General features: G+C 51.9%; 1 protein-coding gene across 4 annotated transcripts; it reads right to left on the minus strand.

Annotated features, from left to right (window-relative positions):
• Nucleotides 1-291: 291 nt before the first annotated feature.
• Nucleotides 292-25,668, minus strand: CABP1 (calcium binding protein 1). Of its 4 annotated transcripts, none has more exons than XM_006052951.4 (7): nucleotides 24,895-25,668; nucleotides 12,397-12,573; nucleotides 9,183-9,213; nucleotides 8,789-8,932; nucleotides 6,717-6,826; nucleotides 6,340-6,487; nucleotides 292-758 (listed from the first exon to the last, which is right to left on the minus strand). In XM_006052951.4, the coding sequence occupies exons 1-7, from the start codon at nucleotides 25,546-25,548 to the stop codon at nucleotides 733-735; spliced, it is 1,290 nt and encodes a 429-aa protein (XP_006053013.3). In that variant the 5' UTR covers nucleotides 25,549-25,668; the 3' UTR covers nucleotides 292-732. The 4 variants fall into 4 exon arrangements, with proteins under 4 accessions (XP_006053013.3, XP_006053009.1, XP_006053008.1 ...); XM_006052947.4 differs by lacking the exon at nucleotides 24,895-25,668 and adding an exon at nucleotides 17,849-17,881; XM_006052946.4 differs by lacking the exon at nucleotides 24,895-25,668 and adding an exon at nucleotides 17,153-17,358.
• Nucleotides 25,669-26,328: the final 660 nt, after the last annotated feature.

Here is a 26,328-nt window from a genome sequence, read left to right on the forward strand (position 1 = left end):
TTCCAGGGCTTGCGCAAGCCGTATCCAGTCTCCTTTCCTTATAGAACTTGACTCTGTTTGGGGCAGCGGTGCATCCAGCTACATCTGTATATGCCCCAGTCTCCCTTTCAGTTAAAGGTACCAGGTTCTGGCTTCTGAGATGAGTGTGGAAGAGGCTGGGGACCTCATGGAACTCAACACAAGGCGAGTGCAGGGAGGTTTTTCAGCCAGTTCCCTGTGTGCAGCTGGTACTCAGGAAATGCATGTACCCATCTAACCAGGCAGGAGAAGCAAAGAACCCCCAGAGCCGCCTTCCTCTTGGAAATATTTTTATTGGTTCTGAGATAACAGGGCTGAGGCGAGCTGGAACGGGCACAGAGCTAAGGAAGGTGGTGAGAGGCTCTGCCCTGGGGCAGACATGCTGTGTGGGCCCCCCCACCCCAGCCAGCGGCGGCTTGGTCCGTGGCACTCGGCGCCCGGCCTGACCTCTGCCGGCCTGGTATGGTGGCCTCCTCGTTGGCGGGCGCCCCCCCTTTCCAGTTGCAAGAGTCGTGAGTCTTTTTCACAGTGCGGAGGGGTGGGGGTCCGGGGTGGGCACCTCCCCGGGGTGCAGGCAGGCCCCGTCCGGCAGTACATCCTGGGCTCTGGGCAGCGGCGGCGGCGGCGGCGGCGGCGGCGGCAGGGTGAGGCGAGCTCAGGCTCTTTTTCTCCCGCCCCGCGGAGTTTGGCAGTCCTGGAGGGGCCCTGGCGGCCTCAGCGGGACATCATCCGGACAAACTCTACGGTGGGGGCGGGTGGGATGGGCGGAGGTGGGGAGAAAGCAGCAGTCAGGGTCCAGGACACTGCCCCTCACCTTCCTCAGATCGATGCCTCCCTCCCGGTCTATGGCCACCGTCTCTGACTGGTGCTGGTCCCCAGTGTCGATCCGGAATTTTTTTTTTTTTTTGGTTTCGCCCACCACATGGCATGCAGGATCTTAGTTCCCTGACCAGGGATTGAACCCAGGCTCCCTGCAGTGGGAGCATGGAATCCTAGCTGCCCCAACCACCAGGGAGGTCCCCCATCCAGCATCTTCCAATCCCTCTTCTTTGCAGCAGCCAGCAGGATCTTTCTATCTGTATGTGTGACCCCTTTCAAACCTCTCATGGTCCCCACAGGACAACGGGCACAACCCCAAGTCCTTCCTGTTCTGGCCCCAGCTGACAGCTCCAGCCTCACCTGTCACTACTCACCCCCAACCACGAAGTTCAATTCCATGGAGGTGGAGCTGACTCCCCCCTCCCCTCCCGTCTTAGCTTTCCTGCAACCTGTCCCGCTCCCTTCTCTTTTAACTAGACTTTGTTTTTTAGAGCAGTTTTAGGTTCATAGCAAAATTGAGCAGGAAGTCCAGATTTTTCCATCTACCCCCTGCCTCTATACACACACACACACACACACACACAGCATCCTCCATCACCAACATCCCTGAGCAGAGTAGGATGTTGCTTACAGATGAACCTATCTTGACTCATCATTATTACCCCACGTCCATGGTTACATTAGGATTTATCCTTGGTGTTGGAGACTCTCTGTGCTTGTGCATGTGCTAAGTCACTTCAGTCGTGTCCAACTCTGTATGACCCTATGGACTGTAGTCCCCCAGGCTTCTCTGTCCATGAGGATTCTCCAGGCAAGAATACTGGAATGGGTTGCCATGCCCTCCTCCAGGGGATCTTCCCCAACCAGGGATCAAACCCGCGTCTCTGAGTCTCCTGCGTTAGCCAGCAGGTTCTTTACCACTAGCACCACCTGGGAAGGCCTGGAGGCTCTATGGGTTTGGACAAATGTATAATGACATGTATCCCTATTATAGTATCACACAGAATAGTTTTACTTGCCTAAAAATCCTCTGTGTTCCCCCTATTCATCCCTCCTGCCACGAACAACTCCTGGCAACCACTTATCTTTTCATTGTCTCTGGTCTCCATAGTTTTGCCTTTTCCTGAATGTCATATCATTGGAATCACAGAGTACGCAAGCTTTTCAGATTTTCTTTCGCTAACTGTGCATTTAAGTTTCTTCCATGCCTTTTCATCACTTGAGAGCACATTTCTTTTCCAACGCTGCATAATATTCCATTGCCTGGGTATACCATAGTTTTATTTATGTACTCACCTAGTGAAGGGCATGTTGGTTGTTGCCAAATTTTGGCAATTATAAGTAAGGCTGCTATAAACAGTAAATCTGTGTGTAGGTTTTTGTGTAGATATGAGTTTTCAATTCCATAAGGCAAATATCTCTTCCTTCTTTTTCACCTGGTGACTCCTACTTGTCTCTTAGGGCTCTGCTTACTTACAGCCTCCTCCAGGAAGCCGTCCTTAATCCTTGCCACTTTGGCAAAGCTTCCCCCACTGTATGCAACAGCCTGCTGTACTTCCCCCCAAATGGCATGGACTGTACTGCCGGCTTCTCTTTTCCTTGCTGGTCATGGGCTCCTCAAGGCGGGGATCAGGTCTTGGCACGCAGCTGGTGTACAACACATGCTGGTAGAATGAATGGGAGATACTGGGCTTTCAGGGAAGAGCTGTCATCTATGGCGGTCACTACCTGGACGCAAGGTACCTGAAATGTTCAGCTCTGGTGGTAGCCAAGCCTTTGGTAGCCAAGCCTCTCCATTGCCACACTCTCCTGACCTTGAAGATCAAGATGAAGATCTGGGACCTTGAAGGCCTCAGAAAAGGCCTCCCAGCCTTTGTGTTCTGGACATATTCACAGTCTAGCTCATGTTTATCTTGCCTTTCTGCTCAGCATGCAAGTTTATGGAGTGTAGAATCAGTGTTTTGCTGTGTTTTTTTCCCCCCTGTATCCCATGGTGCCTTGGATGCTGTCATGAACAGTGTAATGTATGGAATGGCTGAGATTCCAGGCCTGAGTTTATGACCCAGCTCTGCTTCTCTGTAAGAGAAGCAAGTTATATTACTTCTTTGAGGCTCAGTTTACTCAATTGTAACATGAGGTAATAATAGTGCAGTCCCTGGAGTCATTGTAAAAATTAAATGGGATAATACATGTAAAGGTACTTAGTACAGTGACTGGTACATAATAAATGTTCAGTTCAGTTCAGTTCAGTTCAGTCGCTCAGTTGTGTCCGACTCTTTGCGACCGCATGGACTGCAGCACGCCAGGCTTCCCTGTCCTTCACCAGCTCCCGGAGCTTGCTCAAACTCATGTCCATTGTGTCAGTGATGCCATCCAACCATCTTATCCTCTGTCATCCCTTTCTCCTCCTGCCTTCAACCTTTCCCAACATCAGGATCTTTTCCAGCGAGTCAGTTCTTCACATCAGGTGGCCAAAGTACTGGACTTTCAGCTTCAGCATCAGTACTTCCAATGAATATTCAGGACCGATCTCCTTTAGGATGGACTGGTTGGATCTCCCTGCAGTCCAAGGGACTCTCAAGAGTCTTTTCCAACACCACAGTTCAAAAGCATCAATTCTTTGGCGCTCAGCTTTCTTTATGATCCAACTCTCACATCCATACATGACTACTGGAAAATCCATAGCTTTGAATAGATGGACTTCTGTAGGCAAAGTAATGTCTCTGCTTTTTAATATGCTGTCTAGGTTGGTCATATATTTTCTTCCAAGGAGCAAGCGTCTTTTAATTTCATGGCTACAGTAACCATCTGCAGTGATTTTGGAGCCCAAGAAAAAAAAGTCTGTCACTGTTTCCATTGTTTCCCCATCTATTTGCCATGAAGTGATGGGACCGGATGCCATGATCTTCGTTTTTTGAATGTTGAGTTTTAAGCCAACTTTTTCACTCTCCTCTTTGACTTTCATCAGGAGGCTCTTCAGTTTCTGCCATAAGGATGGCATCATCTGTGTATCTGAGGTTGTTGATAATTCTCCCGGAAATCTTGATTCCAGCTTGAACTTTATCCAGCCTGGCATTTTGCATGATGCACTCTGCTTAGAAGTTAAATAAACAGGGTGACAATATACAGCCTTGACGTACTCTTTCCCCAGTTTGGAACCAATCTGTAGTTCCATGTCCGGCTCTAACTCTTGCTTGTTGACCTGCATACAGATTTCTCAGGAGGCAAGTCAGGTGGTCTGGTATTCCCATCTCTTTAAGAATTTTCCACAGTATGTTGTGATCCACACAGTCAAAGGCTTTGGCATAGTCAATAAAGCAGAAATAGATGTTTTTCTGGAACTCTCTTGCTTTTTCCATGATCCAACAGATGTGGGCAATTTGATCTCTGGTTCCTCTGCCTTTTCTAAATCCAGCTTGAACATCTAGAAGTTCATGGTTCATGTATTGTTGAAGCCTGGCTTGGAGAATTTTGAGCATTACTTTGCTAGCGTGTGAGATGAGTGTAATTGTGTGGTAGTTTCAACATTCTTTGGAGTAATCTTTCTTTGGGATTGGAATGAAAATTGACCTTTTCCAGTCCTGTGGCCACCGCTGAGTTTTCCAGATTTGCTGGCATGTTGAGTGCAGCACTTTCACAGCATCATCTTTTAGGATTTGAAATAGCTCAGCTGGAATTCCATCACCTCCACTAGTTTTGTTCATAGTGATGCTTCCTAAGGCCAACTTGACTTCACACACCAGGATGTCTGGCTCTAAGTGAATGATCACACCATTGTGGTTATCTGGATCATGGAGACCTTTTTTATATAGTTCTTCTGTGTATTCTTGCCACCTCTTCTTAATATCTCCTGCTTCTGCTAGATCCATACCATTTCTGTCCTTTATTGAGCCCATCTTTGCATGAAATGTTCCCTTGGGATCTCTAATTTTCTTTAAGAGATCTCTAGTGTTTCCCATTCTATTATTTTCCTCTATTTCTTTGCATTGATCACTGAGAAAGGCTTTCTTATCTCTCCTTGTTATTCTTTGGAACTCTGCATTCGAATGGGTGTATCTTTCCTTTTCTCCTTTGCCTTTTGCTTCTCTTTTCACAGTTATTTGTAAGGCCTCCTCAGACAACCATTTTGCTTTTTTGCATTTCTTTTTCTTGAGAATGGTCTTGATCACTGCCTCCTGTACAATGTCATGAACCTCTGTCCATAGTTCTTCAGGCACTCTGTCTATCTGATCTAATCCCTTGAATCTATTTGTCACAGCCACTATATAATCGTAAGGGATCTGATTTATATCATACCTGAATGGTCTAGTAGTTTACCCTACTTTCTTCAATGTAAGTCTGAATTTTGCAATAAGGAGTTCATGATCTGAGCCACAGTCAGCTCCCAGTCTTGTTTTTGCTGACTGTATAGAGCATGTACAGTTAGAGATGATCACTAATTATGATTATTACTATTTTAAAAACACTTTTACTGAGCATTCGCTATGTGTCAGGTACTGAGTTCTGTGGGAATCTCAGAGATAAAGAAAGTAGGGTTCCTCTTTTCTCCAAAAGTTCAGAATTCAGTGGAGATATAACTAGCACTTAGGGGCCAGTGTGAAGAACGAGGGTAAGCCTGAGGTGCTGTGAAAGCCCAGAAAAGAGGAAGCTCAGTCTGGGGACGGAGGGAAGGGGCCCCACTGCTGGGTCTTAAAGATGGAATAGACTTTAACCCCAGGGAAGAATAGAATACAAGGCATCCTGACAAAAAGAATAGTGTAATCAAATGAGAGCTTGGCAGGCTTTTGGATCACCCGTGGTTTTAAGGTGGTGTGTGAGTGAAGGAATGGTGAAAGCTGTGGCCAGAGAGGTGAGTTGTGGATAGATCTTAAGGGGTCTGAGTGTCAGCTTGAGGAATGGGGTCTTCAGAAAATAGCTCCATGGATGGATACAGGAGAAGGTGGACCAGTAGACATGGAACGAGATGAGTGGGGGCAGAGGGACACAGGAGTGGATAGATGGATGATTAGATGGATACAGATGGGGAAAGGACTGTGCACATAACTGACAGATCCATGGAAGTACGGGTGGAGATGCAGGCGACAGGTAGAGAATAAATGTGTGAATGAACATTGACGCATGGATAGATGGGAGGAGGTATACGGGTAGATGGAGGCATGGGTGAATGTACAGAATGAATAGATGCCTGGATGGGTAGGTAAGGCCACAGGTAAATGATTCTATGGATAATTATTTGGAGATCCATTAGTGGATAAATAGGCACCTGGACAGAAAAAGAGACAGATGGATGAACACATGGAAAGAGAGATCTGGAAAGATGGATGGATGGATGGATGGGTGTAGGAACAGACGATGGATTAGAGGGGTGGAAGGATGGAAGGGTAAGGGGATGAGAAGTTGGGGCAGATTGATGACTGCATGGTGGACCCACATGTGGAGGGATGCTGTCTGTGGATGCCCACTCCTGTCTTGGTTCTTCTTCCACTCTCAAGACCCGCCTACCTTCAAAGTCCACTCGTCCATCCCCATTGAGGTCCACGTCCCGGATAATCTCTTCTATGTCTCGGTGTCCCACCTGATGACCCAGGAGTTTCCTCATGGCCTCTCGTAACTCACTGGTGCTTATCTCCCCATCACCATTGGTGTCAAACTAGAGAGGGCACGAAGGAGGGAAGAGTTGCTACAACAGAAAGTCTGTCCGAAGCAGATCCCAAGGTTGAACCCCTTCTTCAGCATCATTGTCCCCCCCCACCCCTTCCCCAGAGTGCCTCTCTGTCCAAGCTTCTTCCCCTGGGGTGGGATCCAGAGGTCCGGTTTCCTTTCAGGTTGGGAATTCTAACAAGTCCCCCCGCCCCGCCTGTCCACTGTCCACCACTTACCTCTCGGAAGGCATCTCGCAGTTCCTTTACTCCAATCATATCTGCCGTTTCCGCCAGGAGTTTAGGTCCCATTAGCTCCACAAAGTCATCAAAATCCACGTGGCCACCCACTGGGGACAGAGGAACAGGCTAGGTCATCCATCTAACCACCGCCCACCTCCAACTAGACAACCAGGGGAGCTGTCAGCCCTCCCTGACCTTCCCAGCGACAGGCCCAGGGTAAAAGCAGAGGCTGAATGAGGACAGAGAAGTGACCATGGACAGGGGGGTTATTGCAAAAGAGCTCAGAGGAGCGGCCAGGGGCTAACTAAAGGAACAAGTCAGGAACTGGACAGGGGTACAGAGGGGAGAAAGAAACATGAGGTCACAGAGATAGGCAAAGAATTTCAGAGCAGGAGAAAGACAGAGACAAACACGCAGAAAGACTGAGAGGGAAGCAGGAGTTGTGAGCGCCTGGCCCACTTGCCCCGCTCTCTCCCTCACTGTGCAAGTGGAACTCACCTTCCAACCAGCCTTCAGAGGGTGGAAATACAGGAGACCTGCCCCCGGGGCCTGCTCACAACACTTTCAGCCAGTGACTGAGCTTGGGGGATAAATACCCAGCCCGAGAGACAGCTCCACGGTGGGCCTTCGACACCAGCACCCTGAGCTCCATCACCCACAGTGGCAGCTCCTCGAGTGCCTTCTGCCTTGGCGCCCTGTCTTCACCCTCCCGCCTCCCTACTCTCTGTCGACTCTCCTGCCCCTACGAAGTAAACTGCACACTCAAACCCTTGTCTCCTGGTCTGCTCCTGAGAGAACCCAAAGGGAGACAGAGAAAAACACAATGATGATAGGTCCTCTGTTCAACTCTACCTGAATGCCAGGTATTGATTACTGGGCTGTTTAGAATATTACAGCCCAACAGTGTCTAGGGACGTCTTTCCTGGTGGTCCAGTGGTTGGGAGTCCCGCCGGCCAATACAGGGGACACGATCCCTGGTCTGGGAAGGTCCCACCTGCCATGGGGCAGCTGAGCCCGTGCACAACAACTACTGAAGCTCGCGCTCTAGAGCCCATGCTCTGCAACAAGAGAAGCCACTGCAATGAGAAGCCCACACACCACAACCAGAAAGTAGCCCCTGCTCAACGCACTAGAGAGAGTCCGTGAGTAGCAACAAAGACCAACACAGCCAAGATAAATAAATAATTTTTTAAAAAATAAAATATGTCCCCTAAAGAGAAACAGGCTCACAGATACAGAAAACAAACCAGCAGTCACCAGTGAGAAAGGCGGGTTGGGGGAGGGGCAACACAGAGGCTGGGGATTAAGAGATGTCAACTACTCTGTGGAAAATAAAAAAGCCACAGGAATATATTGTACAGCACAGGGAATAGAGCCAATATTTTACAATAACTTTAAATACAGTATAATCTATAAAAATTTTGAATCACTATGTTGTACACCTGAAACATAATACCGTACACCTGAATATAATACTGTAAATCAACCATACTTCAACTCAAAAAAAAGAAATGCCCGGAATAGGCAAATCTGCTTAGCGGTTGCCCAGGGCTGGGGAGGGACTTGGGGGTGATGGCAAAGTGGTATAGGATTTCTTTGGTGGAGGGGGCATGAAAATATTTTAAAGTTGATTGGGGTGATGGTTGCACAACTCTGAAAATACTAAAAGACACTGAATTCCATACTTTAATTCCCCAACCAGGGGTCAAACATGCCCCCTGCAGTGAGAATGAGGAGTCCTAACCACTGGACCACCACAGAAGTCCCTGAAGGGAAGGCTGTAAGTGAGTCAACTGTATGATATATGAATATCTCGATAAAGCTGTTTCCCAAAAAAATAAATGATTAAATAAGCCAGGAAAAAACAATAAATAAATAAACACTCCCCCAGTTAACTCCCCATTCCACCCCTCATTTTACAGGTGAAGAAACTGAGGCACAGGGAGGGTAAGTGGTTTGCCTGCAGGTCACAGAGCTAGGAAGAAGGAGGAGCTCAGAACTTGAACCCAGGCAGAGGACAGCAAGGGCGATACCGGGGAGGGAAGGGGGTGCCTGGCAGAGGGACTCACGGTTCATGTTGATCTGCTGAGACAGCTCGATGAGCTCCATCTCGGTGGGCATGTAGCCCATGGTGCGCATACAGTTACCCAGGTCCCGGCAGTTGATGTAGCCATCCTTGTCCTTGTCAAATTCTCTGAAGGCCTCCCTGAGCTCTGGGGAAGAGAAGGAAGGTGAACGTGGTGCGGGGGGAGGACCCGCAGAGCCTCCAGGGCAGAGGCGGCCCCAAGGGACCGATCGACTCATGCATTCCTCCAACGCCCGGCTCCCCAGAGGATGCCTGGCCCTGCACCAGACCCTGTTCACAGGAAGCCAAGACGTCTCTGCCCCTCTTCCCACCCACCTCCCTCCCCTCATCTTTCTGGATGGCTGAGCAACACCCTCCTCTAAGAGGCCAGGTCTCACCTTCAATCTCCTCTGGCCGCAGAGATCTGTCCTGAAACAAAAGAAAATGTGCCATTAGCAGCCGGGAGGGGCCCGGAAGTCATCCAGTGCCCAGCTGAGGGCCATCCCAGTGGCAGCAGGCACTGGCTTGGAGGTGATGGGCAGCAGCGGAGGTGTGCCTGGATCATGTCCTGGAGGGAAAAAGTGCAGCCCCACTTGTCCCACACACATGGGAGAGGCCAGGAAGCCAGAAGCCCCTTCCAACCTGGGCCCAGAACCTCTGCACCCCCAACCCCTTATTCCAGACACAAGCATGTGGTCAAGGAACAGAGCTGATCTGGAGGCCAAAACCTGTAAATAAAATAGGGTTATTGGGAGGATCCCAACAGGCAGAAGAGGGCTCTACCCAATAAAACCAAGGGCTTCCCCAGTGGCTCAGTTGGTAAAGAACCCGCCTGCCAGTGCAGGGACACAAGACGCTGGTTCAATCCTTGGGTTGGGAAGATCCCCTGGAGAAGGAAATGGCAACCCACTCCAGTATTCTTGCCTGGAAAATTCTATAGTCAGAGGAACTTGAGGGCTACAGTCCATGGGGTCGCAAAGAGTCGGACATGATTGAGCATGCACACACACACGCCCAATGAAACCAGGAAGAGTGGGGGAGAAGAGGGGCTGAGGTGGGGCAATGGGAGAAGCAAGAGGCTGGGAGAGGGAAAGTGGGGCCCAGACAGGTGCACAAGAGGGAGGAAGAGAAGGAGCAGAGGGAGTGGAGGCAGGATTAGGGCTGCGCCCTGCTTCCTGGGCACCGCCCCACCTTCTCCAGTTGGGCTCCCATCGCAGACCTTGCCCTGTCACAGGACACAGCATAGGACCCTGGGGGCTGCCAGTGCCTCTGGCAGCTGCCAGGGTCCAAAGTACACGTCTCCAGCCTCAAGCAGTGCCCAGGTCTCCTTGGGGAGTCAAGGAAGCCCCAGGGTGAGGCATCCGAACAGATGGCAGAGAAATCTCCAAAGAGCGGGCCCAGAGGGAGCAGAGGGCAGGCTCCGGCTGGTGACGTGCAAGCTGCCCCAGGCCTGCCCAGGAGAGAAACAGACTGGCATGAAATGGATGTGGTGCCCAGCTGGACATGCCTAGCAGGCTCCAAAACTGGTCCACGGTGCTCATCCTGCCCATATGTCATAGCTCCCTGCCCAAAGGGGCAGGGTGTGCCCGTCCTGAGGAAGCGCACACCAGGTGTGGGTAAACCATTCAGGGAAACAGACATGTGGGCGTGCCATAGCTGTGCACACAGGCTGTTCTAGCCCACTGGGCCAGGGCAGGTGAGAGGTTGCTGACCACCTGCTCCAAACTGGCCCCAGGGCAAGGGATCCCAATGCCAGAAAACCCGGGAATCTTCTAGAAAGGGGCTGTTGAGCAACATTTTGCAGGACCACCAGCTGCACAGGAAGGACTCGGCTCTTGGAAGGGGCCATACATGGCAGGACCATGCTGAGAGTGTACATGAACTTGGCATGAGTAGTCTGCAGGCTCCCAGGTCCTGCCAGCAGCATTTCTAGCTGAAGCTGTCTGTCTCTGTGAGATGACTGGAAGGACTTCCACTTAAAAAGCCTGTCACCATGCACAGGGAGGGGTTGTCACTCTCTCTAACACCTACCCATTCCTACCTCTATCACCTACTAGCTGTTCTTAGTCAGACTGGGATCTTGAATGACCACAAAGGGCGCTTTTCACAATGTCTGGTACCCCCCATAAGTGAAAGCATCAGCGAGAACATGCATGCACACACACATGCAGGGTGTGCTCACTGGGACAGGCGACAAGTCACTTCCTACCCTGCAGCCTCTCACATCTCCAGGATCAGCTCTGCAGCCCCCTCTCTGCTTCTTGTAAACCCAGAACCAGGGTGCAGAAAAGCCAATACCCCTTGGCCACGTGCCTGTGGCCAGATCTGGTCCGGCTGAGTCCTGGTGGCTGGTCCTTGAATCACATGCTCCCCAGGGCAGAGTGGCGGGGGATGTGGAACAGAGCCAGGGATGCTCACTGACATGACAGGGAAACCATGAACACCGATTCAGGGGGTCAGGTGGGAACAGAGCCCACCACGGCCCTCACTCCCCAACTTATGCAGTCGAGGGATGAGTTTGGCCTCTAAAGTCAGATGGACTCAAGGACAAAGCCCGGATCTGCTGCTTCCTAGATGTAGGACCTTGGACAGGTCACTTCCACTGTATGAGCCACAGATTCCTCATCTGTAAAATGGGTTAATACCAGAAACCACCTTACAGGGTCTCTGTTAGCATCTGTGAGACAAGATACGTAAAGTGTTTAGCAGGTGGCATTCAATACACCCCGGAGAAGGAAATGACAACTCACTCCAGTATTCTTCCCTGGGAAATCCCATGGACAGAGGAGCCTGGTGGGCTACAGTCCATCAGGTCGCAAGAGTCAGACACAACTTAGCAACTCAACCACCACCATTCAATAAACCTACCGATGTTTGAATCTATAACATCATCAATACCCTCCTCTCTGTGACTGTTCAGATACGTACGAGAGGCCCTCCAAGGCAGTGGCCACATGTGACAATTTAAATTGGAATTGGAATCAAAGAAAATTAATAATCCACTTCCTCAGTTGCACTAGCCACATTTCAAGAGCTAGTGGCTACAGTAGAGGGCCGTACTAATTAGAAAAATGTTTCTATAATCATAGAAAGTTCTAGTGGTTGGTGCCGTGTATTCAGTACTGTTGTTCAGAACACAGGGGGCCCTTGAGGCAGGCTCCCTGAGTCTGAATCCTACCGCTAATGCCCACCAGCTGTTACTTTGAGCATGTTACACTCTCCAACTCAATGTCTTCATCTGCAGATGGGGAGGATAATAGCACCTACCTCCTGGGGTTGCTCTGAGGCTTAAGCACCAAAGCACTGAGCACAGTGCCTGGCACATATTAAGTGCTCAAAAAAAAAAAAAAAAACCCAAACCCCAACTATAGCTTCTATTTTTTAGAACCCCAACTATACTATTATTTTTTTGCTGGTGGATGTGGACTCACCAGGGCTCTGCAGCCATGAGTGGGAAACTCTGGGGGTCAGGTTCACAAGTTGAGGGTGTGAGGTGCATCTGCCGGGGGATGCACACCACTGTGTACAGAGCCCCTCTTCTTCTCAGCACCTCCTTCCTCATGCCCCGTGAAGCCAAGTCGAACACGGCTCCACCGGGGCCAACTTACGTACAGGCTGCCTGTTCTCCGCGAAGCCCTTACGCAGGAAGATGCAGGCCGGGCCCAGCAGGTTGTGCATGACCGCGCAGTTCTGAGCCAGCATCAGGAGTGGTCCGGGGAGCTCGCCGCTGGCCACCAGGCCCTCCTCGCTTGTCTGCACCACCGTGTAGCTGGTCTCCTCCTGGCGCATCTTCAGCCAGCACCAAGCAAATACAAAACAGAGGCAAGGTGTCACCTCTCTGGCCTAGCTGAGTCCTCCAGGCCCCAGCCTGGCTCCCAGTCCTAGAAGGGGCCCTTCTCAAGAGAAGACCTTGAGAGGCAAACACCAGGGTGCAAAGAGCCCTCAGGATGCACAGGGGGGCAGGCAGCAAACTGGTCCGACGGATGGAGTCCCAGATCTTTGGCCAAAATGGATGCTCCAGGGAGAGCTGGGTGTGATACCCACTGTGTGGCACACCTGCAGACACACACACACACACACACACACACACATACTCACACATGCACAGAAACACACCCTTGTGTGCAAACAGAAGCTCAGAGAGAGGAGCAGGCAGAGGGAGGCTTCTGTTCATTCAGGGAATAATGTCCTTTCCTAAGATGCTCCCAACATCCCAGCACAATCCTCAGGGCTAAGCTCCCCAATGGACCTCTGATCCTACCCCTGCTGGAACCCACTGGAGGGTAGCGAGGATCATCAGAGCTGGCAGCAGAGCGTGGGCTCAGCTAGTCTGCAAGACCGGAGGTTGTGGACACAGGGGCCATGGCAAACAGAAATAAAGCAGGCAGGTGTGAGAGGCAGGGCCTGGGGTAAGATGGATGGCTCTGCGTCCCCTCTGAAGGGACAGCATGACGTAACTCCAGCCTGGTTTTGCCAGACCTTCCGATTTAAAGCACTGGGTGGGGTAAACAAAGCACTTCTGTCGGTCAGCTTCCACCCAGCTTGTGGCCTCAAGACTAGACGCTGTCTCCCATCAGCAATCCTCCTCGTCCCTCCCTCCTTTGCTGGCTCCGTGCCTGGTCCAGAGACCTCTGGAGGCTGAGGCAGAGGCCCTCTGTGCTGACCAAATATAGCCGTGCTCCCTGGCCCCGGCCAACCCATCCTCCTCCCTGATGGTTCCCATGCAGCTATAAAAAGTCAGCACTGCCCACAGACCGTCCCCTTAGGACAACAGCAGCATCCAGACACAACATTCTCTCCTAGCCCAGCCTCCCCGCCAGGATGCCCAGAGTCCCCCTAGGTCACGGTAGTCTGCCTTCAGCCCCTAGCTTGCATGCCTCCACCCCCAGAGTAAGGAGCTGGAGCCAAACCTTCCAAGGAAAGAGCAGTGAAAACTTAGAGGGCTGCCTCTGTCCAAGGACTCCAGAGTTGCATGTCCCACACATCCATTCTGCTGCATCCTCTTCCTGTCAGTTTCCTCCAGCTCCAAGAAGGTCACACTCAGGAGAAGATGCTAACACCCAAGGGGTAATCTGTCCTCCCAGGTGGACAAGCAGAGCAGTCTCCCACATCTCGCCCTGTCCTCATGCTCCTTCTCCTCAAAGCCCCACAGTGTGGGACTGCAGTCTAGACTCGTGTCCAACTTCTAAGCTTCTTCTAGGCCTAGAGAGGAAGGAGCCATATTCTGGTTCCTCTAAGGGCAAGCAGCCACACAGACCCAAGGTATGGGACCTCAGTGCAAGGCCCGAGTTCAGGGAGTGCAATAAGGGTCACCCTGGGTAGTCTTAGAACTTGAGGGGTGATCAGGGTCCATTCTGGTTTGATGACCAAAAGAGGTTCAGAGCCTCGGCCACACTCACACAGACTACAGGGACCTGGCTAGAATAAGGGCAGGACCAGAGAGACCTTCTGGACAGAGGGAGCCAGGGAGTCAACTGTGGTTAAGCCCCAGTTATAATCTCAGAAGAGATTTTTGCAGAGAATCAGCCTTTTTGTTTCTGGCTGACTCTCACTCACTTGGCTCAGATGAGCACACCCAGGAGGAGGAGGCAGCAGGCCGCAGGGAACTCAGAGAGGAGCTTGAGTATAACTGGCTTTGGTCTCAGACAGTCTTGGGGACAAATTCTGGCTCTGCCACTTGCTCCTGTGTGACCTTGGGCAGGTGACTTCACCTCTCTGGGCTCTGGTTTCCTTCTCTGTCCAGCGGGGGATGATCAGGGCCACTCACAGGATTCTGTGAGAGGCAATTGAGCCATTGCGCAGTGCCTAGAGCATGGCAAGAGCCGAATATGTGGAGTTGCCATGGTGATGACAATGATGATGACGATGATGATGACGATGATGATGATGATGCAACTTGAGAGATGCTGGGCACCAGAAGGCATTTACTTCTGGCTACAGAAGAAGTGGGAGAATATTTGCCAATCAGGAAAGAAGTGAGGAGGACAGAGAAAAATTTGCTCCCACGAAGCAAGAACCAGTGATGGCTGGGGAATTTCCACTGAATCTCTTGATCTTAACCCAGTCTGGCACCCAGTTGCCCCGGGAGGCAGCTGTTCTTCCCTGGCCAGTGATGGTACCTGACAGCCCAGTCCTGCTCAGCTCAGAGCCTGGAGGAGGCCACCTCTCTCCATCACCAATTCCCGGTCACCACACAGGAAGCCAAGTGGGCAGCAGCCTATGGGATGACAATGTTTCCTGGCACCAAGGGGACATGTCCTGAGTGTGGCAGGGCAACAGGAGGAACCAGCAGGCCTCCTGACCTAACAGCTTTCTAACAACACAAGCTAGCCAAGACTGTGCTCCCTCTCATCGAAGGTATTCACAGAAGGAGGAGATGAGTAAGGAAGCACTTGATGTGGTGGGAGAGGGCATTGCCCAGCGAGTGGGAATTTGGACTAAGATGACCTGTACGGTCAGGTTCACGAATCTACGAATAACATCTCTGACAGCAGGAGAAAAAGAGAGAGGCAAAATTAAAAACAAAACCCCCCCTCTAGATTCACACAGATCAGGGTTTACATCTCAGCCCTGCTTCCAGTCAGCGATGGCATCTCAGGAACACTCTTATCTTTGAGTCTCGTTCCTTTCTCTAGAAAATAGGCAAGAGAACCACTCAGTGGAAAAGAGCAAATGAGATAACAGATGTTGGAGATCTTGTAGATATTCAGGAAAAAGCAATGTTTACTATTATTTTTTTTTTAATGAAACTGAATGGAATACCTATTATGATCTTGTGCCTTATTCCATGGACTCAAAACCTCTATTTCCTTTTCCTCATCTCCCTTCTCAGAAAATTTATGATTATGATTGTAATGATATGATTTTATGATTGTGAATCATAAAATTATGATTATGATGCTATTAACACCATCTAACATATACTGAGTACTGCATCCCAGACAGTGATCCCAGCTCTTTCTTTAGGCTCCATAATCACCGTAGGAGGTAGATGTTAGTATTTCCACTTGATGGACCAGGGAACTGAGACCCAGCAGGGGTCAAATAACTTACCCAAGGTCACATGGCTAGAAAGAGGAGGCCTAAGAAGTCTGAGTCATGGGTGGGGTAGGACAGAAGTACAGCTGTTGTTCTTTGAGTTCACCTCTTGAAGGTCTGGACAGAACTCAGGGAAAGGGCATTCGCCCGATGGTCCTCTAGACTAATTCAGATCCATTTCTACTTCTCTGCAACAGTGTGGAGGCCACGTCTGATGCAATGGACTCTCCTTTAAGATGACAGATGACTGGGGGTGGGGGATGTGCACAGAAGAAACAGTCAACCCTCGGAAAGATCCAAGGAACAGCGAAGATTAAAAGGTATTTGATGTGAGCAGCTTAGTTAAATGAGGAAGAAGATGAGCAGAAAAGCCTGAAATGTCCTAAATTGAGAGGCTGTCAAACTAACAGAGGGGGTAGGAACGGGTTGGGGGTGGAGGAGCCATTAGCTAACCTGAGACCTTGGATAAGTCACTTAACCTGAGTGGCAATCAAGTTTCTTCTCTGCAAAATGAAAGAATTGGAGGAAACCATCCCTCATATTTCTTGTTCCTTTACGAAATATCTGTGGATTTCTTCTACGGCCTGACTACAGAGGGCCAGAAATACAGGCAGAGCCCACCTAAAGCAAGATCCTACAGACATAAGCCCAGGCTTGCAGGAAAGATGATTATTTGCTTTCCAAAAGGGATTCTTGCAAAAGGATATTATCCTGGTGTATAAGCAATGCATCCACTACAGAATGCAATTGACAGACACCTTTGCTGTATACTCCATTTCTCGATGGAAACAACCCTGGGGCCCTGAGCCAGACTGGCCCTATTTGTGAGTCTCTGACCTGACTCAAGAATTCTCAAGGGTAGAAGGGGATGTCCAGCTTGTTTCCTCTCAGTAACAATGGGATCTACTTCAAAACTCACAACTCTGAAGACCTTAGAGACCACCAGAGAGGGTTAGAGTCCCTCAGAGGAGATGAACGAACCCCTCCTCCACCGCTGGGAAAGAACCACCAGCAGCAGGGTCAAAGTCCAGCTTAACCCTCTTCTCATCCTGTGTATCCCGAGGCATTCTGTCCATGCACATCCTAAGGACCCTATATGGTTTCTTTCCTAAATCTTATGCAAATTCCCAATCACAGACCCCCATGCACCTCTAAGTCCCAACTTCAGCTCAGAGCCCCGGGACACAGACAACTGTGATAGGAGGGAACGCAGAGGCAGGAACGGGGAAGCGGCCCAAGACAGAACCACCCTCTCCGCCCCCAACCTCTGGGACAGATGGCAGGATGCCCCAATCTCCCACCCCAGGTCTTAAGAACTCCAGAAACATACCTTCCTTGAGAGATTTCTCAGTGGAGACTTGACACAGTTGCCCATCCTAAGCTGAGGCAGCCCCTTTCAGGATCCCTGGGTCCATGAAGGAGGCTCCCGGGGGCTAAGAGACCTGAGTCCCGGTCCCTGCCAACCCCAGCCTCCCTCTGCCTGCGCCGTGCTTCCTCCAAGACCGGCTGAGCCCTCTCTCCTGCGCGCGTGCTCTCTTACTCGTCTGCCTGTTCCTGCTCCCTGATTTTTTTTTTTTTTTTTTTTTTTTTTGGTGGATTGTGTGTGTTTTCGTGTGTGTGGGTTTAACTTTCTGGACACTTTCTTAAGGAGATGAAGGCAGGAGGGGAGAGTGCAGGCACAGAGAAAATCGCCTGAAGAGCTGATGGCAGAGGGCAGCCGAGCTGGAGAAGGCTGCGGGATCAGCTACATGAGATTACAGCCGAGTCCTCTCCCGGTTCACTCCCCTTCCCTCGGCCCCTCCCCTCCCGCTGTCAAATCTGCAGGGAGATTGCCTCGGGGAGGGGAGCCCAGAATGGCAGCTGCAGCTGGGAATTAGGCCAGCAGACCCAGAAGGGGAAGCAGGCTAGTTTGGGCCCCCAAATCCAAGGGGCCTCGCAGCTCCCAACCTTGTGTGTGCAGTCTCTCTCTCTCTCTCTCTCTCTCTCTCTCTCTCTCTCTCTCTCTCTCTCTCACACACAGACGCACCCAGGGACGAACAGGCATCTTAATCACCACCGGCCATCGCAGCTAGATGGAGAGATGGCGGCTCCAGTCGAGGCCCTGGAGATCTTGTGACGACTCTCCATCACGCTCCATTTTTCACACTTGCCTCCTCACTGAAATGGGATGAGGCTTCGGAGCTGGAAGCACAGTTGAGCCAAAAGCAGCTCCTTCCGCTGGCTCCCTTCACCGTGTGGGTCTTTCCGACCCAGGGGAAATCAAGAGCCAGCCCTGAGGGGGTCCTGACGGAGGCAGTGCTGGCCCAGCAGGCGTGAGCGAGCGAGGGCAACGAACCTTCTCCCAAACCCTCTGCCTGACCCTGATAGAGCATCTTTCATCGGCTTCCTCGGGGCGCAGAGCAGAGAGGCCGCCCTTTGCAAAGGGATCGTCACAGTCCCATGAATGGAACTTCTTAGGTAGCTGGCAAGTCCTCGTCCCTCCGGGTTCCAGCTTTGATGTGAATTCATCTCAAGCCTCAGATGTCACCATCGAGACCTACAGCCCGGAGCCAGATGACCCAGGAGAGTCTGTATCCACGTTTCCCTGCACCCCTGCTTTTCTCAGCAGGGGGCACCAGAGACAGGCTGGAACTTCAAGCTCCTTCCGGGCCCTGATGGAAAAACCCTTGCGTGCACCGCTCTAAGAGTTTCAGTCCAGAGAGTGTCCTTTTGCAGGAATTTTTTTTTTTTTTGGTCCAGTTTTGGGTGGCTGATCAGAGTTCCCGTTAGGGATAGATGGGTGGGGACGCTGACCAGAAGCTGCCACAGGCCAGCTCCCAGGAAACTGGGAAGGCAGGTCCCTGGGTGGCTCTTGACAACCGTGCAGTGACGGCAATGGAATGGCTTAATCAGGGGAGTCATTCAGCAGCCTGGTTTGGCCTTCGGAGAGGGATGTGGAGGAGGAGGGGCACCCCCTGGGGACACAAGGAGAAGCCTGGGGTGGGGGAGAGGTTGTTGACGTCTAAAGGGTAGGAAAGGGGAATGAAGATACTTGGGGGGTGGGGCGCGGAGAGCTGGTATGGGAAGAGCCAACAAAAATGCCTTCTTCAAAGACCTGTTTCTTGGAAGCAAAGCGTGAAGGCAGGGTTGTGAGAAGAGCAATGAACTCAGATGAAAGGGAAGGGTCTGGAGGCCTAGGACGAGTCCTGGCTCTGCCGGCTTCTGAACACTCACCTGGCAGGGCTCAGTTCCCTCACCTGGTTATAAGACGTGTGTGACACAGAACAGGTACTAGAATGAGGAATTATTAACATGGAAGGAAGAAGTATCATTTGTCCCATGTGCTTGGCTCTGGGAATGTTGTAGGAACAAGCTACATACAGTCCCTGTTTTTAGATTTGATTCCTGGGTCAAGAAGTTCCCCTGGAGAAGGGAATGGCAACTCACTCCAGTATTCTTACCTGGCGAATTCCATGGACAGAGCAGCCTGGAGGGTTAGTCTGTGGGGTCACAAAGAGTCGGGACAACTAACACTTTCACTTGCACTGCTTGCAGGGAGCTTACATTCTAGCAGGGGGGCAGGAGATACTAAAGAGCTATCAACTTACTGAATCACAGTTCAGGTCAATGCCATGAAGGGGAAACACAAACACTCTGAGAATGAGCCAGAGGGATCTTAGTGCAGGGGGATCAGGAAAAAAAAGACTTGCACATAAAATCTAGAGTCTTGCAGACTCTTTTGAAAAGCTAGGGCTTACCACAGACCCCAGAGGGGAGATGAGTTAGGCTCCAGGTAAGGTACAAACCCAATTTGTATGAGCTAAATGAATGGATATATGAAAAGACCGGACAGAGTGAACCAGGCGCGTTCTCAGTGCTGGCTGCAGACTAGAATCACCGGGGAACTTCCCCGAAGATGCTGATGGAATAGGTATAGGTGAGCCCCGGGCACCGGTGTTGTTTAATACTCCAGGTAATTCTAACCTCCAGCCAGTGTTGAGAACCACTGATCTAGAGGTAAAGAGTTCAGCATGCGGAGTTGGACAGACCTGAGTTCAAATCTTGTCCTGCTGCCTACCAACCATGTGACCTTGAGGACTTGTTCATCTTTCTGAGCCTCGGTTTCTTTATTTATAAAACGGGTACTCTAATAACCCTTCCCTGTAAGACTTATGAGGAGTTAATGAGATCACACCTGCAAAGGGCTTGGCACAGTGCCCAGCACCTGGAAGGTGCCCCGTCCCCTGCCCAGCAGCCTTGGTCTAGCAGGACCCCCACTAGGTCAGACCTGGTGACTCCTGCCCCCTGCAGGCCAGTCCAGGACACAGCACCCATTTGTCAACCTTGGGATTTGCTTCTGTCCTTGGAGACAGGAGACAGGACTTTTCCCCCTATGGAAAAATCTGCCTACTTTGAAGAAACCCCATCCTTCTTTAGCAGAGGGGGTGCCAACAGTAGCCTGGGGGCTTAACAGAAGAAAGGGATTTGGGATTCAAACCCAGAGCTCGCTTAAGCTATTTTAGGTTGGACAGATGGGGTGGTGGTGGTTCTGCATGACAGGAGTAGCTACTGATCTTGACGAGGAAGATGGCTTGACCTTCAGCAGAAAATTTTATAAAGGGCTGAATGGTGGAGGCTTCCTTAAGGAGCAAAGCACATCGCATGGCCCCCACCTTCCCATCCCTATGCACTGTGGCAGCAGGCCTGGGCCTTCGGAAGCCACACTTAGAGTTCTGGAATGGGATAATAGGATCAGAGGGATGAGAAGGATAAACCCGTTGCTGATTATTCCTGATTAGGAGGGAGGCTGGCTTTGGGCCCTGAGTAGTCCTAACGCCAGCATTTGAACTTGGGATGGCAGCCCAGTGTTAAGACACTTGGGGAAAGCTGGGTTGTAACCTGAGAGGTGCTTTGTGGATGCTTCTGACAAACAGGAAACACACTTCTGTGACTTTCTACCAGCCAGTATGGTGTGGCACTGGCAGACTGGAGAGAGACACAGCATGTCACAATCCTGCCTTTTACTTACTCTGGGACCTTTGGTCAACCTACTTCTCCTCTCTTGAGCCTGTCTCTTCATCTCTAAAATGGGGGGAGATGATGCTACATTTCACAGTTTGCTATGGAGATAAGATAATGAGAAGACGCTTTGTCCATTTTTTACTGGGCTCTAGACAGAGATCTAAAGTGCCAATGTTGCTTCTGCAAAGCCTACGAACTGATACCAAGACACTTGTATCATCTATAATCTATGTCAACCACAAACGGGCCTTCTCTTCCCCTTTCCCAGGCCCCAGAGAAAGGCCACAGGGGCTCCCAGCCCTCTAAGAGAGCAGTAGGAAGTGACCTGACCGGGAAGGAGTAAGTAATACACCCGAGCCGTCATCCTAGGCACACAGGCCTAGTGCACTTGAATCTGTTAGGACCCAAATTGTCATGGTCTGTCTCCCTCATCTTAACTATGGGAACTAAGAGACTCTAAAGTCCAGAGGCTGGAGATACCCGTCATCCATTCATTCATACATTAAGTATCTTTGATCCTGTTATGCACAAAGCAGTTTAGGAATTGGGCTGGCCTACTCAAATCAGAAGAGATGTCCCTATAGTTAGAGAAAGGGGAAGGATGGGATGGATCTATGGGTTTTATTCATATTTGCCTCCTCTAAAGAGGTTTTTCTTCCCAAACTTAAAATAAGGAACAGAAAGACTATTCTTTGGGTAGTTTTCTGGACTTCCCTGATGGTTCAGTGGTTAATACTGTGTGCTTCCTATTGCAGGGGGTGCAGGTTCAATCCCTGGTGAAGGAACTAAAATCTCATATGCTGCACAGCCGAAAAAAATTTTTAATTAGTTTTCCAAGGCCCAATGCAAAGAGTTGCCTGTTTTGAGTTACTTTCTGGTACCACATCTTCCCTCTAGGCAGCTGGGTGGTGGGCCATTAGCTGGCCACAAAAAGGATACCAGGGAAGGTCCTTGGTCGTTCAGCTCCTTCCTTTAGTGGCCTTCCTCACTTGGCTCAGAGACAGCTTTCAGACTACCTTATGCAGGCCCTCATTTTGACAATCACTCTATTAATAATAATAATAACATGAATGAAGCCTGAGCCCTCTTCCAGCACCCACTCTGAGCCAGGCCATTTGGCATCCTTAAACTTGTATAACCCTCATAAGAGTTCTGCAAGGTAGCTTTTTGTTGTTGTTAGTCTCATTTCTGGATGAAGAAACCCAGACCAGAGACAGAAAATAACAGGCCCAAGGTCACAGCAGTGGGAAGTGACATTGCTGGAGTAGGAATCTTCAGCTCTATCTCCCAACCCACCATTCCATGCCTTAGCCTCAAAACCACATGCTCTCCCTGCAGGCAGTAAGGACGCTCTGTGAGGTCACTGGGAGAACCCTAATTCCCCTTCCCCCTCGTGAGGGAGTCTATCTTGATACCCTCAGTGTCACTTTGGCCCCTGGCCCTCCCTGACTCTGTTACAAATGGAAACAGGTTCTGACACAGCCCTTGGTAGTGAATCAACGACAACAATAATAACATCCATAGACCCTTGCTCTAGGCCAAGCTCTGTGTATATCTTCATATCCCCTTTAATTCCCCCCCAAACCCATGGAGCTACTCTGTGTGTGTGCTCAGTCATGTCTGACTCTTTGGGACCCTATGGATTGTAACCTGCCAGACTCCTCTGTTCATGGAATTTTCCAGGCAAGAATACCGGAGTAGGTTATCATTTCCTTCTCCAGGGGATCTTCCTGACCCAGAGATTGGACCCGAGTCTCCTGCATTGGCAGACAGGTTCTTTACCATCGCACCACCTGAGATACTATGATTATCCCAAATATGCAGATAAGGAAACATAGGTTTACTGAGGTTGAGCGATTCACCAAAGGTTAAAAAAAAAGTAGAACTTGGGAGACATGAAAAATATATTTCCCCAGGGCTATATTTTGCCCAAAGCACATCCTATCTGAAAGTTTCTATATTCAGAACCTCATTTCCCTTCTCTTGGTTCTGACCTAAGGACAGAAATCTCCATGCAGAGAGAAGGGACAGAAAGACTAATTCTTGCGGGAGACTGGAGACTCTGACCCAAAGTCCCAGGCTGGGTTTTATTGTTGTTGTTTTCGTTGGAGCAGATGTCTTAGAGCCATCAGCAGGAAGCCCAGACTGGATGTGCCCAGCTTTAAAGAGAAAGTCGGCAGCTCCAGAGGCAAGAGCTTCCAGGGGGAGGTAGTAAATATTTGATGGGACCTTCCAGCTCCTCCGGACTCAGGTGACCCTGGTGACATTTCAGAACACTGGACTGGAGAACAGCCTTCATTTCATGACTGAGAAAGTAGAAGAAAGAAAAGCACATGAGCTGAAATGCTCTGTGCTCACAAAGGGCCCAGGCAGACAAATTCTGCAAGGCTGGAAAGAAAGGGCTCCTTTTCTAGGAACGAAGTCGGATCACTGGCAAACTAAATAACCAGAAAGTGTGTGATCCTCAATGACCTACCCTTCCAAGCTTCTAGACTGCTAATCTCCAAAACAGTCAGAAGCCCACTACCCTCTCTATTTTCATCTCCATAGTGCCCAGCAAACGCCTGGACAAAGCAGGTGATCAAAAAATATTTGATAAATGCAACCAATAGTTGTCACCGATTCAACTGGCACGGTATCCCTTTCGCAAGCCAGCCCACTCCTGCCCTAACACCTGACACCCCCTCAGTCATACAGAAGCCACCGCAGTCAACACGGCGCTGCACTGTCAGAGCTCTGCATCCACATCTCTACTCTGGAGAAACTGTTTCCAACTGCCTCAACTAACGAGGGCTCCTGGCAGGAACAAAGCCAGACTGCTGCCCTATCACACCACCACCGCAGCCCCGCGCAACCCGAGCCTACATGCAGCCGCCTTCATGTCAGACCTCCACCGGCATCAGCCGCAGCGGAGTAGTATTTTGAAAAGGAACTGTGCACATCTGAAGCAAAACACACACGGCCTCCTTGGAGTTCTGATCTAGCCTGGCAAGCCAGGAGCTTGAAACGGCTTCTTTACGCTACATCCCAGCACAGAAACGCACGGGCCCGCCCCCACCCTCCATCCCCCACACACCATGCAAACACTCTGATCACATCTATGCACTACGCCCCTCTTCGGCTGCCGCAGAACAGTGTCCACGCCATGCCAACGAGTTCAACTTAATTATGGACTTGGAACTAGACAAAATCCTGGCTTCGCTCGGGAGTTCACAGGTCCCTTTCTGCTGAGCTTCTCTCCCCAGCAGCACGGCCTCAAACTGTAGATTTGGATTATGACTACGGGGCCATTTCTAAAGGGCAGGTGCCCAGCTGCTTGGGGCTCTTGAGAGAAAAGAAACAAAATGAGCCATTCGAGACCCCTTAGCGACCTTTCTGACCCTAGAATGCACACTAAGTCAGACTAGGGATCTCTGGGTGTTCTTCCACGTCTCACAACTCGACAACTGCCCGCGGCCATCCTTGTGGCATTCCTAGATGACAACCTCCTTGAAATACCCTCAAAGTTCCAGTTTGAGCCATAGTTCTTACAGCCCTCCATGTCTACCCACACACTTCTCTTTTCTCATATTTTTTAGTTCTCCTAACTTTTCCCAGGTCTTTGGGGCCACCACAAGCAATGGCTAGGGTCCCTCATCGCCTGACAAGGCTGTGTACCCCAAAGTCCCCTCTCTTGACCCCCAGACTCCACGCTCATTCATTGGTCTTCTCGGTCAGAGGCCAAAAGAGTGGGTTTGGCGCCACCTGCTCGGAGCACCCCTCCTTGACCCCTGCAAATTTCCAAGCGGTTTGTGGAGGTCGCTCCTTTCCAAGACTGGCCCGTTCTGGCAGGTGGAGGGAGTCTAAGCGGTGGTGCCTGGCCCGGAAGAGGCCCGGAGCGTGGACAGCGCACAGGGTGCTGAATCAGGCACGGGGGAGGAGGAGGCGCGCGGACTAGGGCGCCAGGCGGCGGGAGGACCAGAGGAGCGTGACCTGGGGGGCCGCGGGCAGCGGGAGGAGGGCTGTGGGCGCGCAGTCACGGCAGGGTCCCGAGCGCCTCTCCAGGGAGCGGGTGGGAGGCGCGGCCCTTACCTGGCCGAAGGCGGAGCTGAGCATGGGGCGCAGCTGGTGGAGGAACGGGTCTGCCTCGGACGCGGCGGCTGGAGCGGAGTCCCCGCGACCCGGGGCTCGCAGTGAGCCCCGGAGGCCGAGCGCCGGGGACAGACCCCGTTCCTCCCCATCCCGCCCGCGGGCCGGCGGCAGCGGCGACGGTGGCGAAGGTCGGGACGCCGCGGCCGGCGGCGCCTCCCGGGGCCTGCAGTGCGCCTGGGGGAGCCCGCGCCGGCTCCCCCGCGCGCCCTCCTCTCGCGGCGCCGGCCGGCACAGGGGCCTCCGCGAACTGGGGTCCCCGGACGGCGACGGCGTGCCAGGGCAGGGGCCGGGCAGCCGGCGACTGGGCAGCACTGGCTCCCGGGTAGGGCCGTGGCGGGGAGCCCGGCTGCCCCCGCTCGCCGCCGCCGCCGCCGCCTTCAGCAGAGACGTCTTGGACTCGCTTTTGGCGATGTGCGAGCTCATCGCGGCGGGGCCCGCGCTCGCATGGCCCGGCGGGGGCGGCGCGGTGCGGCACGGCGCTGGGCCCCCGGCGGGTAGAGAGCGGGGCGCCCGGCGGGAGCCGAGCCCGAGGACGCGCTGGAGGCGGGCGCCGTCCCCCGGCCGCTTAAATGCGGCCCCGTCGCCGCCGCCCATGTGACAGCGCAGCCTCTACGCCCGGAGCCCCGAGCTCCCCGGCGGCTGGCGGTGCGAATCTGGGGGGGCCGCCGGCTGTCCCCGAAGAGTCCACCCCCGGCTCCCCGGCGGCCCAGGTACCGCCGCGCCCCGCCCCTTGCCCCGCCCCACGCTCGAGGAGCCCCGCTTCCGGGCGGCCCCTGGCGGCGGAGGGGGCGCTGCGGCGGAGTCCCACGCGCGAGGGAAGGGGCTCGGCGAAGGGGCTCGGCGAAGGGCCCCGAAGACGCCCAGACCTTGGTGGCGCCGGCAGTGCCCGGGAGCACACCCAGAGGTTCCCAAATAACCCACAACCGCCGGAACCTCCAGAAATGCTGGCGGGGTGCACTGTCCAGGGGATACAACTTTCGAAAAGATGACTAGAGAAGTGAAGGAAGTAAACTCGAGACGCAAGGAGGGTGAAGGCAGGCTGTGTATGACACCGTCACCCTGAACCCCGGAGCCAGAATGGCGTGGAAGGATACTGCTGGAAGGAATGGCTCCCCTCTATGGGGGCTTCACCCATTCCCAGTACCCTGGAATGGAACCAGGATGACAGTTCTCAGAACCGAAGAGAAGCCAGGTGGCACCCGCATAACCTGGACTTGGCAGGGTCTGGTGATGCTCAAGTCTCAGGTAGGACCCATCTGCTGCCTCTCCAGCTCTTGTCCTCCTCCTGCCCTCTTGCCCGTATAGATGGTAAAGAAATTTCTGCTCTTGGTAGGCAGGCAGGAAGTCCCGTAGGCCTGGTTTAAATCTCAGACC

The sequence above is a fragment of the Bubalus bubalis genome, chromosome 17 (assembly GCF_019923935.1).
Source record: "Bubalus bubalis isolate 160015118507 breed Murrah chromosome 17, NDDB_SH_1, whole genome shotgun sequence".
Classification (NCBI taxonomy): domain Eukaryota; kingdom Metazoa; phylum Chordata; class Mammalia; order Artiodactyla; family Bovidae; genus Bubalus; species Bubalus bubalis.

Excerpts from the sequence above, each read along its gene's own strand:
- CABP1 (XM_006052951.4), bottom strand. The coding sequence starts at position 25,548 with ATGGGCGGCGGCGACGGGGCCGCATTTAAGCGGCCGGGGGACGGCGCC. Across the intron at positions 6,488-6,716 it reads TGCGAGATGCCTTCCGAGAG|TTTGACACCAATGGTGATGG; the intron begins GTAAGTGGTGGA and ends TGCCCTCTCTAG. Across the intron at positions 759-6,339 it reads TGGACGAGTGGACTTTGAAG|AGTTTGTCCGGATGATGTCC; the intron begins GTAGGCGGGTCT and ends CCCCCACCGTAG.